Here is a 15,256-nt window from a genome sequence, read left to right on the forward strand (position 1 = left end):
GTCAGACATCTATTTTTAAGACCCAGACCTGTCACTTGAGAAAGAAAAAGTGATGGCAGTACAAATGGCCTCGTTCTTGCTACCATTCTCTGCTCCAGCCTGCTAAAGCTAGGTGGTTCTCTCTGCCCCAAACCCAGGGCTCCAGCCCTCTCGATGCTTTTGTTCCTGCTGTTTTGCCTCCTCCTGTTATTTTATCCCCAGCAGGGTGGGAGGTTAATGGCCCTGTTGTTTCCTGTTTCCCCCTCCCACCAAGGGCTTTGAACTGACAGGGCTGGTTAGGAGTATGATGAAAACTCAGGAAACGGCAGCAACCCAGCAGCAGCTTCACGTTGGGGACCCTTGATCCTTTAATTTGCACCAGGTCCAGTTGCACACAACTATTATGTTATAGTCCATTTTGTTGGCGAAGTAGGTCATGCATTTGAATCCAGCAGAGAGCTCCTTTGTAGGTTGCAGTCTAAATTACCACTCAATGGTTGTATAAATACACTGTCTTCTTTTCTGATCTTGGGTCAGATTTGACATTCTGGCCAGAAAAAAAAGACCACCTTTATTTCCTTTGCCTCCCGCTACTTTCAGGAACAACTAATATTCTCCTGGCAGACAAGCAGATTCGTTTTGCAAAAAGAGAAATTTTACTTTGTGATCCATTCCCACTCCCAGGATGGTTCAAACTTAAATGTAATGCAACATGTTCTTCTCTTCTGCTCTGCATATTTATTTCCCAGATGTCAGCCATGAACTCCCTTGCATTGAACAGGATTGATGGAACCCAGGCAGAATCCATAAAGGACACAGTGGATGCCATTCAAGTCACTCCTGATTCAGGTGAGTGATCTGGCAATGCTAAGCAATAACAGCCTTCTGGATTGCACAAAAACTGTCTGGATTGCCCAAGTACTACTGTGTTTCCCCGAAAATAAGACCTTCTCTTATATTTTTTTGAACCCTGAAATAAGCACTTGGCCTTATTGCCATGTGCTCAAAAGCCCGATTGGGCTTATTATCGGGGGATGTCTTATTTTGGGGGAAACAGGGTATATTTCTCTTTCTCTTCATCTTCTCCACAGGCAAATGTTTAATACTCCCTCATAGAAAAACGTTACTGCTAAAATGTTGGGGCTAGGTTGGTGGAGTGAGTTAAGGCATCAGGCTACAAAAAGGAAGAGTGTGTAGTCCCACTTTACTTAGGCACAAAAACAAGTGGATGACCTTGGGCCAGACATTCTCTCTCAGTCCTGGGAAGCAGGCAATGGCAAGCCACTTCTAAAATCTTGACAAGCAAAATGCAGGGACTTGTCCAGGCAGATGCCAGGAGTCAAGATTGACTTGAAGGCACCCAAAAAAAAAAAGGGGGGGGGAAGGGAAAAGACTCACTGTAGGTGGAGCTTTTCAGTTGGCATAGCTGGGCAGATAGATTTGTGATGCTCTGGATGGCAGGGGTGGGGGGTATCACACAAAGCACCCTTCCCAAAAAGGCTTACCTGGTACCAGGGGTGAAATCCAGCAGGTTCTGACAGGTTCTGGAGAACCGGTAGTGTAAATTTTGAGTAGTTCGGAGAACCGGCAAATACCACCTCTGGCTGGCCCCAGTGTGGGGTGGGAATGGAGATTTTGCAGTATCTTTCCCCTGCCATGCCCATCAAGCCATGCCATGCCCACCAAGCCACACCCACTAAGCCATACCACGCCCACCAAGCCACACCCACTAAGCCATGCCACACCCACCAAGCAACATCCACTAAGCCATACCACGCCCACCAAGCCATGTCCACAGAACCGGTAGTAAAAAAAATTGGGATTTCACCACTGCCTGGCACCAGAGTCCTTTTGACAAGTAAAGACATCTGTATTTCTCTGGACATTTTGGCAATCATGCTGGTGTTTTTTTAAAACATAAGATTTTATTTGCTTCTTCTGTTACTGGGACTTTTATGTCAGATTTATTGCCTTTATAAATAATACCCCAGAGTTCTACCTTACATGTTACTCAGTTGTTTTTCATATTGTTCAAATATACATGCTTATAAAAAAATAAAAATTCTCTTCAGTTGAATTCATAATATGGAAATGGTTGGTCACTGCCTCTTCCAGGCTGGTTTTTTTTCACCTTAGCTAACAGTTCCAGGGTTGGTGTCCCATTCAAATAGTAACCAGATCTGACTCTGCTTAGCTTTATTTGACATTGGCTAAGGTTGGATAGGTACTGCTATCTAGTGCCTGTGTGCTTTAACTGATTTTTAACTGATAACTGTAGGACATTGAGAACTATGTTATCAAAAGATCACAGTAGATCAAGTTGGCAGATATTGAGAGATACGCTCATGGATTAAAGGTAACAATGATAGTCCTGATGCACTGATTTACAGCTCCCATAATCCCCAGTGAACATGGGTGTTCTAAAATGAATAGGTTTTTCAAGAAACGGTTTTATTGCTGTACAGAACACGTGAATTGGAATCAGTCTGATATCTACATTGGTCCACTGAGACTATTTATTTATTATTTATTTATAAAATATATTGGCTGCCCATCATACCTCAGGGTAACTCTGGGCAGTTTGCAATCATAAAAAATAAAAACTGTACAAAGAAAAACATAAATAAAATACTACACACCGCCAACTAAAAGATGGGGAGGTCAGAAGCACAATTAGAGGGAGGTGGGATCTCTTGTTAATTTGCTGTGAAGAATATTGTGCCTACATTACACAGCCATTTTTTAAACTATACATTTCTTAGAGATTACAGAATCCATTGAGCCTAATTTATGATAAGTGATTTGGAGATTTAAAATAATTATTTGTCACGATGAGATTTTTACAAGGACATTATTCTCTATAAAGAACCCTGCAGTCTTAATTAAGATGAATTAAAATGTTTGCTAAATGTCCCTTAAATGACTTTTAATTTTTAATTTATTATGTTTGTTAATGCAGCTTTTATTATGACATGTATGCGCTGATTTACATTACTCTTCACAAATGATAATGTTGGTGTTTAGACAGTGCTTCTGATAGGCCAGGTTTTCCTAAATAAATAGTATATGCCAGAAAAATATTCCCAAGGATAGTTGCTAGCTAGAGAGTACAAATAAAGGAACTCCCACATGAACATGCTTTATACTTCCCTGTCTCACAAAAGAACAAGGAGCTAAAATCACTGGTCTATAGCAGCTAAAAGAGAACAGAAAAAGTATAGAATTTTGTCAATTTCACATTTGCTTGCTTACCCAGGGCTACTGAGGAGATGCAATGCTGTTGAGCCAGGATTCCCCTTTGAAGCCCAGGTAGCACAGTTGAAATTCAGGAATCAGGAGGAGGAGTGAGACAAGCATTCCCTCCAATACCAAAAGAGTCTCCCCCCAGCCCCCAAAAGATCCAGAAAAGTGGCTTCAGAAAGTCTTCTGCATTGTAGTTGAGAAGAAAATAGCTCAACTGCCAAAGAGGGACAATGATTTAGGAATATGTATGCGCCAATCCAGTCTAGGAATAATTCAACTCCCCTGTATGGAAATGCTTCAGACTGAGTTGTACTTTTCGAATTAGATGATAGGATGGTTGGATTGGCTGGGATATCAAAGCAAATCCCTCTCTGAAGGTGAAAATCTCATATACATTCCTCTCATTGAATATCAAAGCAAACCATCCAATTTTGCTTCTTGATCTACTGTCCCCCATAAGCCAGACTGGGCTGTCATTCACACAAAATATTTGCACGTGGCTGGCATCAGTTGGCTTTGCTTCAGACGACATGACTTCCTGGCAGGCTTCATTCCTGATATCTCTCACTTGGAAAAGGAAGCACTGCTGCATACAGATATGGTCTATGCTGGGCCTCAGGGCAGGGACATGTAGGACTGGACAAACAAGGACTTCCAAAGCCCGTTTGCAAAATCAGAAATGGCAGGCCTGAGGGACATCATGTCATCTTTTTGTTCTGGTTTTTTTCCATTATCACAGCCCTTCTGAAGGAAATGCAAATGAAATTCACCTAAAAAAAACCCAGGGTGATATGGACGAGCTGAAAACTGACAAGCAAATGTCAGTTTTTCACCCCATTATTAGAGGTTCTGGAACCTCATGTTGTTCTCAGAATTTACCAGTCTTTTTCCACAAGCTGCTGTTCTTGGAGACATCTAGCATAGGGGTGGGTTCTACTTACCTTTGCTACCAGTTCGCAATGGGGCCGCGCGCATGCACAGAAGCTTCTGCGAATGTGCAGAAGTGTTCTGATGATGTCGGGGTCGGTGGGCGGAGCCTCCCGCCGGTTTTACTACCGTTTCTATAGAACCAGTGCAAACTGCGGGCAACCCACCACTGATTTAGCACATTTCTGCTAAAATGGAGAAATACAGGTTTTGGGCAGGGGAGTAGGCTGAGCAATTCTGGAAGCTGAAGTCCATACATGTTAAAGTCTCCATGGTTAAGAAACACTGACTTAATGGGGGGTCCTTGATGCTCTCTGAGTTTGGGTGTTTTTTTGCAAGATGTTTTATTACCCAAACTAAGTAACATCGTCAGTGCTAGTAAGGAGTGTTTGCTCTCAGAGAATAAACCCCACTCCTTATTAGCACTGATGATATTGCCTAGTTTTGGTAATGAAATGTCTGCAAGAAAACAACCAAGCTCAGAGAGCACCAAGGACCCCTCATTTCAACCCTGAGCTACAAATATTCTCCTTTATTGGTACGCTGGCTTAAACATTTGTCCTGTCACAGTGCCATTCCAGTGATCACTCCTCTCTTTTTTTCTTATCTTTCAAAAATATTATTAATTGCATGACTAAGCATCAATGTTGCTTTGCCCTGGCTTAGCTGCAATTAACAGAACTCATTCCCTCCATCATTTTTTAAAATTTATTTCAGAGTCCCTTAGTTTCTGTAGAAATAAAGACCAAGAGGCTTGCATTCTCTGGCTAAACTATGCTAGAAGAACATATTAGTCCTACTAAGGGTTAGCAACAGCTTGAGATCTATCTCAGCCTTGTTGTGCATGAGATAGTAGAGGTTGAGTCAGTCCCTTGAGATATACCAGGCCAGGAAAAATACTTTATAAGGACGAGTAGAACTCTACCTTGTTACTGCGAGGTATAATAACAGCCTCTTGACAGCCTGATAGAGCTTCCCTCTTTCTCCTGTTATACAAAGAGAATCAAGGCAGGGCACTTTTGAATTTCTTTCTCACTCCTTCTTTTCCAGAGCTGAGCTAATATTTATGTAGCCACCCTTGCATTCCTTCTTCAAGGTTATATCCAAATGCTTCTATAGGTTGTGTGAGGCATAACCCCTTGTGATATTACTTTGGAGAAAATGCATATACTTTCTCCTGAAAGCTTGTGCCCTGTCCCCACTTGCACCTTAGCAAAGCTCAGGCATGACACAGCAAGTTATCTGCTTCAATCTCTACCTTAATTTCATCACATTCGCTTCACTTCCATTCCCAGCCCATACGTGAGACTGGCTTCAGACATTTAGCATTTTCTCCCTTAAGTTGATACTGTCTTACCACATTGTCTATCAAGACAAGAGCCTTGATAGTACAAGGGTTTAGTGCACCCTGTTATTAACACAGCTGCCTGCAATTTCTGCTGGTTCAAATCTCTCCAAGGCTCAAGGTTGACTCAGCCTTCCATCCTTTCTAAGGTAGGTGAAATGAGGACCCAGTTTGTGGGGGCAATAAGCTGACTTTGTATAAAATATACAAAAGAATGAAGGCTATTGCTTAACGCATTGTAAGCCGCCCTGAGTCTCCGGAGAAGGGCGGCATATAAATCAAATTAAAAAAAAAAATTGTCAAAGTTCATAAAATCCATAATGCTTTGCCAACCATTGCCTTAACTATGAATTCAGGTGGACAATAGTAGTGTGTTCAGAGGAATATTGTGCATACCGATTCCCTTCTGGGAATTACCTAACCTCTACCCAGTGGTGGGATTCAAAAATTTTTACTACTAGTTCTATGGCTTGGTGGGTGTGGCATGGCTTGGTGGGCATGGCAGGAGAAGGATACTGTAAAATCTCCATTCCCACCACACTCCAGGGGAAGGATATTGTAAAATCTCCATTCCCTCCCCACTCCAGGGGAAGGTTACTGCAAAATCCCCATTTCCTCCCGATCAGCTGGGACTCAGGAGGCAGAGAATAGATGGGAGCGGGGCCAGTCAGAGCTGGTATATACTGGTTCTCCAAACTACTCAAAATTTCTGCTACTACTTCTCCAGAACTGATCAGAACCTGCTGAATACCACCTCTGCCTCTACCTCAAACATTTCTCTCTCATTCTTTAGCCTGGCCATTTGCATTTCATTTCCTGCGTTGCTATCATAACTTTCATCTCTCCCTTTCTCTGGTTTCAATACCACTCTGTTTCCATCAATGGAGAAAGGAGAGCTGAATTCCATATTTTCATCTGGAGAAGAGGAGGAGTGAATTTGTGTTTATTGCTAGCTTCCTTGTATTGGTCAGTTTCAGTCATTGAGTGGTGACCCAGAGGCTAGTCAATTTCAGTTGCTCTGCAGGTCCTCTTCAGGCAGGTCCTCTGCCAAGGTTTCCTTGGTATCTTTCCATATGTTTCTTTATTTCATATAATTTTTAATTGAAAAGTGCCCAAGTAAGCAGTAAGAGGTGACAAACCAACTGCCCAGAGTTCCTTCCCTTCCCTTCCCCTGTTAATTTCAAAGTTGTGTCTCTAATGTAAATACCAAACTGCAGTGCAATTCTAGAGCGCCTTTTATGATTGCTTGTGGTATATTACAATAAAAAGCACCTAAATACTTTTGAGATCAAATTACATGATCTAACATACACAGTAAATGTTTCCTTTCCCACAGTCCTAAATAGTCCTTCTTCTCCTAAATTATGTATCTTCCAGAACTTTGAAACAAGGTATAGTGTATCATGTGATATAATTCTGTACATAGTCTTTTTGGAACTAGGATTCATTTAATTCAAGAGGATTTGCTTCTTGCTAAGTGTTTATATAAGACTGCACCATAGATATTATTGAACTCTGCCTCTCCTCAAATAAAGCCACTTTCATACTTCTGTATGGAAGGAGAGATGTAGCTAATTCTGCTTTCAGTGATCAGAACATGAAAAAGCAGTAGAGAATATATCTTTCCCTGAAAACTAGATTTATTTGTTTAAGGAGTGTAACTCCAGTGAAAATTTGCTCCTTCTTTCTTTCACAAAGCTAGTGAGAATGGTAAGGACAAGAGCAAAAAAGGAGTACATCAATAATGTCAGCCAAAATAGACTTCTTGGTTATAGTGGGCTATTGTAATGGTCTGTAATCCACTGTGATAGTCAATTATTTATAGAGATCTATACATATTGATCCAAGCTTAGGTACAGAGGTTTCTACTTTGGATCTGCATCAATGCTTCCAAGTTGTCTTCTCCAGCCACTATTTATATTGCTGTTCTATGAATGCTTGTATAAAGCATCAATGTGTAAGGTTGTTTGGGATCAAGAGGATCCACTTGGCCTTTCTGTGATGTGGAAAGCATTGCTCTGCAAAAGTTGGTTTAATATAAATTTAAATGAAGCATAGTTGAAATGACTAGTCCCTGTGTGTTTGAGGATTTCTCACTTCTATTTTATTACCAACTACTGGATGGATTCTAGGAGCAGTGGCTCAACTACTCATCACTGGTGAAAGAATATTGTAAGCCTCCCAGAGTTACCTGGAGGTAAGATGGGCAGCTAATAGATTTTTACAAATAAAAATAAAATAAAATACTTTCCCAACGAGTGATGTGTTGAACCCAAATTCCCCAAAATGCTGATTTAAACTTATGGGAGTTGTAATGATTAGCAGGTGACATGAATTAATTAAAAGAATTCACTTTTGTTTAAAAATATGAATGGTCACTTTGATCAGAGTGGTTGAAGTAGAGATTAGAACCAGGGCTTGAAAGGAAGCATATAATTTTTTCCCCACCTCTCAAGAAAGTTATTCTTAACCACAGAAAGGAAATTGCTGTTTGAGCTGCTATTCTTCCTTGAGCTAAATAACAAGTCGATCAGATGCCAGCCTTGTACTTCTACCCCTCTTTTCAAATTTTGTTGCAGAGCTTCCTCCTTCAGTTGCCACCAGCACGGCCTACTTGTCTTCCCAACAGGGGAAGGTTCCTCTCCGCCTTGCCTCCTGCAGCAATAGCTGTGGGGTTCCCCCTCAGGCTTCTGTGAAGCAGCACCAGCCCCAGACCTCAAAGAAGCAGCGCATCAGCTCCACTTCCTCCGTCTGTACCACCAGCAGTAAGAAGAGCTGCAAATCAACAGCTTCTCAGATTCAAGAGGTGGCCGGGGATGGTGAGTTCATGGAGGGAGGGGCTGGTAGGGTGGCTACTGAAGAATGACCACTGACAGGTAATGAAGGAGAAACAGCCTCCAAGGAGTAAAATATGGGTTCTGGGTCAAGGTTTAAAACAAAAATGAGAATTCTATCCCATAGGAAAGTAATGAGAGAGCAGGACAAAACCACTGGTGGACGTCAGGAATTTCCCATTTGGCCCCTGATAACTTTTCCAAGGCAAGCAGATACTCCAGCAGAGGACTGAGAGTGGCAAAATGGCAGTTAACTGAAGTTACACCCTTTTTAATGTCTGTCTTATACATCCCATTCATGTAAAACAGGGCAAGGTATCGATTACCCAGACACACACACTCCATCCAAAAAGAATATTTAAACCTGTCTTCTTCCATACAGATAGGGATGGCTTTATAAAGAAAACTCTCCTAATTAGGAAGGACCATTTCCCGCCTAAAACCTATCACAGAGGACAGCTCTACTGTTAGGCAGACTGAGGCACCTGCCTCAGAAGGCAAAGAACAGGTAGACCAATTCGGGATTCCTGAACTAACTTTGCTGAAAGTTCAAGTGCGGAAGGCATTAAACCCCAGTGTGATCTTTAAATCAGATTCAACAGCAGCTTGAACTCTCCATGGCAGCTAGTCATGGGGGCTACAACATATTACTTCCAGTAACAACATGGAAGGCCTTTCAGGGCCACATCTTGGAAAATAGCTGGAAGATGGGAGAAAGATGATTCCCTTCTAAGCTGCCTAAGGGATTCATGGATGCTTTTGGTAAGCCATTGTGAAAAAACAAGGCTGGCTTAAGAAGACAATTGGTTTGAGCTTGCAGGCCTCATCCTGCTGTACTTCTGTGCCATGAAGGAGTGGTGTGGGAGGCTCCATTTTGTCTTGGCGCATGGTGGGAAACATTTTGGAGCAGCCTTGCCGTATCAGCATTCTCCATTGGTGGATACACTGTTTAAAATCTGAAATGTGCATTGTATAATCATTGGGAAAACTCCTAAGGCCAGGATCAGGAATGACTAACGGGGGTATAAAACAGGAAAAGGAAAATTTAACAAGGAGGTTTGGTCCCATTCTGCCCACAGTTTTATTTGCAGTGAGAGATAGGGTTCTTTGCATCTCTTTTGCTGTTTTCTGTGATTGTGGGTTTTTTGCAGGCTAGATCTCCGGAATGATTAGCAAAGCTGACTTTTTTTTATTGAGGCTAGAGAAAAAGCTCTTAAATCATTACTCAGCTGACAATGAGAAGGGTTGAAGAATATTGTGTACCATCAGCCCAGGGAGCATTTAAGGGTGCCGTTGTTCCACTTGTAGACTTCTTAAATGGTACCCTTCCAACTGGGTTGTGCCACGTGTCTGCCCTGAAAATGTAGAGTGGCTCTTACCTATCTTCCCCTTTACGCTTAATGAATTTAAGTGCCAAAGACCAGACATTCCTAATGGCTTTTGGCTGGAGATGCAAAAATAGAAACAGGCATAAACCAAAAAGGAGAATTCAGAACACGTCCCTTAGCTGTGATGTGGGATAGCTTTCTCATAGGGGCTCATTAAAAAGATGAGATGGGCAGACTGGCAAATCAGAACCTTGATTCCGTCTTCCTCTTGTATGTTTAAAATGGGCCTCCTTTGTTTCATTCATTTTTATTACATACACACATGTGTGCACACAGAAAACTATCAAATCTGTGCTGCAGAAGTTTAGGGAGAGACACTGAATGTGCTAATTCTTTGGTCCAGTGTCATGGTTGTCTGGATTTTTCTAGCCTAGCACTGCTACTCCTAACAAAAAGGCCCAGGAATGGGGTTTGGGTTTCATGATATCCGAGGTACCAGCCAGTTCAGTCACTGCTAGCTTCAACTTAGCATGCAAAGCAAGTATCTTCAGATGTTGATTTTTGCCAAGAAAGCTACACTTGAATTGATTTATAAGATATAAGGATGTTGCCAAATTCACCCTATTACTGTGCAAATGTGACCTCTGTCTTCTCCTCTGTCATATTCCTTTCTACAGAGGTGTGTGCTGCCATCCTCTTAGCCTCTTTTGCTATTTGTCTGATATCCTGCCTCTTCTTTTTGGGCCCCACTCTTTCTGCTCTGTCTGTCTGCCTGTCATTCAAGGCTCCTGGGGCTGTATTCTGACCCTTCCAGCTGTTGTTACTGCTGTAAGCTTGAAGGATCAGCCCTGGAGTTCTGCTACCAGAGTGGTGAGTGTCTGGAACTTGCATTAGAAGTGTCTGAATTGTGCTATCATTGATTAACCTGGCTACCATGGAAGCTTCCTAATAACTGCTTTTCTTCAGGGATCATTATGGCAGGTGAGTAGAGTCTGATATTATTTTAAGAGTTCTGTGTATCCTTGTTCCCAGTATTCTCAGAATATTATCATATCTTGGAATATTGTAGAAGGAAATAATACTGTGCATGGTGGCCAGATTGATATTAATTCTGTTATACTTCCTGAGCAGGGATGTATAGCCGAGGCCCAATTCTGAAACATTTTTAAGATGGGAAACTTAAAAACTCTGGTGTGAGCCCTAATATAGGTATATCACAGTTTACAAATGCAGGCAACCCATAAAACTCAGCATAAAGGCAGAACTGATTTTGCTCATCTGGTAAGAACATCTCAGGAAGACTTGTTAGGAATCCCCCTTCTCTCTGAAGTGAGGGGATATGGACAAGATGATATGCTTCCCTAGTGGATCTCATCCTTTGGAATGCCTTGTGTTTAGAAACTTCATCTCCCACAGTTTTTAATAAACAGTTTTATTTCACTGGATTTTCAACCAGGCTAACTTTTATTAGCTTCCAACTTGGTGGAGGTTTGACCTTATTGGCTTATCATTATTGTGCTCTTTACAATTTTGATTTATTTTGCACTTTCAGTTGTAACATGTCCAAAGTTGTATGAGCTAAGAGGGCTATCAAAGCTGATAAAAAGATAGGTAGGTAGGTAGGTAGGTAGGTAGATAGATAAGATAGATAGATAGATAGATAGATAGATAGATAGATAGATAGGTAGGTAGATAGATAGATAGATAGATAGATAGATAGATAGATAGATAGATGATAGATAGATAGATAGATAGATAGATAGATAGATAGATAGATAGATAGATAGATAAATACCGTGGGTAGGTAGATAGCAGAGGTGGAATTCAGCAGGTTCTAACCAGTTCTGGAGAACCGGTAATGGAAATTTTGAGTAGTTCGGAAAACCGGTAAATACCATCTCTGACTGGCCCCACCCCCATCTAGTCTCTGCCTCTGTCGTCCCAGCTGATCGGGAGGAAATGGGGATTTTGCAGTAACCTTCCCCTGGAGTGGGGTGGGAATGGAGATTTTTCTGTAACCTTCCCCTGGAGTGAGGTGGGAATGGAGATTTTACAATATCCTTCCCCTGCCATGCCACCAAGACATGCCACACCCACCAAGCCACACCCATAGAACCAGTAGTAAAAATTTTTGAATCCCGTCACTGATACAGTAGATAGATAGATAGATAGATAGATAGATAGATAGATAGATAGATAGATAGATAGATAGAATCCTAACCTCACATTTTACAGCCTTTAGTTTAGGCCTCCAGGTAATGAAAAGTAGTTTGTCCTGGCATTTTCCATTATCCTTTTCCTTAGAGCGGCCTAGAGGTGTGGAATTAAATTCCCAGAATTCCCTGGCCAACATGATTATTCTTGAGCATTTAGGGAGGTGAATTCCAGTCTGGAGAGTGCCATAATGGAAAAAACTGGCCAGGAAGGTCAGAAATATAAAATAATTTTTTGTTGCAAAGTTTCAATCAAAGGCCAACTTTTTCAAAATCAGAGGGAGAGAGACAGGAATCCTCTGTTCTAAAAACACCTTGCTTAGATGGCTGTTTCTGTGGGATGTTGAGAACCATGATTCAACATATGGAGGACCCAGTTCTCTAGATCTCTTTTATGCCCACAATTTATCTTTTATAATTTATTTAAGGAAGGAAAATCCAAATGGGTTTACCTTTGGGCTCTTTTTAACCTTTCTTCTAACCAGTTTCTTTGCAGAAAATGTAATTAAACATGTTTTTCTGTCAAGTTCCATTCTGTTCTATCCTAACCTATTTTGCTAGAGAGTAAGGAAATAAACATTTCCAAGAGTTCAGCAGCAAGATCAAATTAATCTTATTGCAATCTATTTGTATAGGGAGGCTCTTGAGCCATGGTAAAATTAACCTGGACTTTATATGAAATTCATAATTATATGGACAATTAACCTATCCTTATAAATCTGAGGAAAAGATCTTTGTTTGTTAGAAAACGAGAATGAAATTATGAGATACATTTAGCTTTATGGTCTATTTGGATATGCAGAGAATCTAAATTTTGATCAGGAAATTAACTAGCTAATACTCTGTAGAGATGAGGTTCTTCCATCTTTAGTTTCACTACTCTAGACAAATCCAGTGGTCAATTTGGGGATCGACTCACAACTCCTGCTCAAAGATCAGGTGGCAGCTATGGTTAAGAGAGCCTTTGCACACATTCAGGAAGTGCACTAGTTGCACCCATTCTTAGACCAGGAGGCTCTGCTCACAATAACTCATGCTCTTGTAACCTCTCATTTAGACCATTGCAACATGCTCTACATGGAGCTGCCCCTGAAGAGCATTCAGAAACTTCAACTGGTACAGCATGATAGTAAATCATGCCAGATCAGGGGTGAAATCTGACAGGTTCTGGAGAACCGGTAGCGGAAATTTTGAGTAGTTCGGAGAACTGGCAAATACCACCTCTGACTGGCCCCAGAGTGGGGTGGGAAGGGGGATTTTGCAGTATCCTTCCCCTGCCATGCCCACCAAGCCACACCACGCCCACCAAGCCACGCCCACAGAACCGGTAGTAAAAAAATTTGGATTTCACCACTGTGCCAGATATATGGCATATGTAACACCACTCCTGTGTGAGCTGTTTCTGGATGCAATTCAAAATGCTGGCTGTCACTTTTAAAGCCCTACATGGCTTGGTGCTGGGTTACCTGAGGGAACTGTCTTTTTCCAAGTCCAACTCAATCTAGCAGATTGGACATGCTGCAGACCTTGTCAGCCAAAGAGTGTTGGCTGCCAGGGTGTCAAACTTGATTTCATTGAGGGCCAGATCAGCATTCTGGTTGTCCTCCAGGGACCAGAGGTGGGGGGAGGGGCATGGCCGAGGTCATCGCAGCTGACTGGGCATGGCCCAGGATGTGGCCAGTTTGATATCACTCACAATGGTCTCCCTGCATCTCTCTGATCCATGAGGAGGAGGTGGCGGCGGCAGCAGCCAAGGGGTGAACGATGGATGAGGCAACATTGGCCTGCCACCTCCTGTGCGCACGCATGTCTGCCCAGATGGCGTGGGCTGGGCCGAAGTAACATGGGCTGGCCCCTTACAATTTCTAGGACAGCAGCGCGGACCAGATCCGACCATGTCGTGGGCCAGATTCGGCCCATGGGCCTTGGGTTTAACACCCCTGGTCTAGAAGGTCGGCCTTTTCTGCAGTAGCTGCTGAAATATCTGCGAAATATCCTCCTGTTGGAGATTAGAATGGCCCCAATCCTCTGGGGCTTTTGTAAAGCTTTAAAAACCTGGCTGTGTTTCACATCTAGGATGCTGAATGTGCTAAGGGCCCCATTTCCTAGATTTATTGTTATCTGTCCAAATATCTCAGCTGCTGTGCATATTTACTTTGGATAAACATTTTTATTTAGTTTTTTATTGCTTTTATTGTGTTTTAAAATGTTTTTGTTGTTATATTTTTTGAATCGTAAGCCGCCCATTAATTGAGATGGGTGGCTATAGAAATAGAATATATAAATAAATTTATACAGCAGTCAAGATAATTAACAAGTTAACAATAAAGCCAAGGAACAGGGTCATTAGCACATTCAGAGCCCCAGGCTTGAGCGCATAGCCAATTTTTTTAAAAACCTTACCAAGTATTCGTGATGTAATTCACAGACATTTTAGAATTTGATAGGGGAGACAAGGGAACAATGATTTTATTTTAATATGCTGTCTTTCTTTCTTACAGTTTAGACTATTTACAATAAAGGACAAGATAAAAATTAATCATTTGTTTTGAACATTGTTCCGTATAAAGTTATATGACACATAAATGGCCCACCGAATCTATATTCATATACCATGGCATCGTCATCCTAGAAGAGGATAAAGGAGAACCTTATTTTCCGACGTGCAAACATACAGATTTTCATTTGCACTAATTTATGTAATGTCCCACCCTTTGAAGTGGTCCAGCAGAACAGTTTGTACGTATCATATGCTGATGGACTAGAAAAGATTTCTGACTTCTGGGGGGGTGGGGAGTTAGCAGGGAGAACAGAAGGAAGGGCTAATAGCAATGTGGAAATCTGTGGGTAATTGATCTTAGAGTTCCCTTGTATTCCTAATCTTTTTTTTTTTCCCTCTCCTTTTCCTCCAGATTCTTGTACTCTCTGTGCCCTGGCCTGCCTCTTTTGTGAGTTCATGACCGTCTGCTCTCTCTTCCTGGAATGTGGGGCCTGTAGGGGCTGCCTAGAGGCTTGCTGCAGTGTGGAAGGAGGGGAGCCACTATCTGAAGGCTGCTGTGGTGAGGCAGGTGGTGGAAATTGCCCCTGTGGTTTGGGTTGCGGGATGCTGCAAGATTGCTGTGGTTCCTCGGACTGTCTTGAGATCTGCCTGGAATGCTGTTCCATCTGTTTCCCAGCCTAGTTGCCACATGCCCATCCAATGTATACAGTGGCAGGCCCGAAAGGTGCCCATCTGCCTCTCCAAGATTTCCTTCCCTAGCTTCAGAGTGAAAAGGTGGATGCTCTGAATTTTTTTTGCTATGGCCTCATATATTGTGATGCCAATGAAAACATCATACTACAATTGGGCATCCACTAGGTGGCAGCAAAGAGATACAAATACCTCTG

At 42.0% G+C, this 15,256-nt stretch overlaps 1 protein-coding gene across 1 annotated transcript; it reads left to right on the plus strand.

The window, feature by feature from the left end:
• The first annotated feature begins 728 nt into the window (after positions 1–728).
• LOC139311048 (myoD family inhibitor domain-containing protein-like) lies at positions 729–15,050 on the plus strand. Its single transcript, XM_070935374.1, has 3 exons — positions 729–828; positions 8,074–8,313; positions 14,782–15,050. Exons 1-3 carry the CDS (start codon positions 729–731, stop codon positions 15,048–15,050), a joined length of 609 nt encoding a protein of 202 aa, XP_070791475.1.
• Positions 15,051–15,256: the final 206 nt, after the last annotated feature.

This window comes from Pituophis catenifer, unplaced genomic scaffold, assembly GCF_029215685.1.
Source record: "Pituophis catenifer annectens isolate HBS135680 unplaced genomic scaffold, rPitCat1.0.hap2 SCAF_2, whole genome shotgun sequence".
NCBI lineage: Eukaryota > Metazoa > Chordata > Lepidosauria > Squamata > Colubridae > Pituophis > Pituophis catenifer.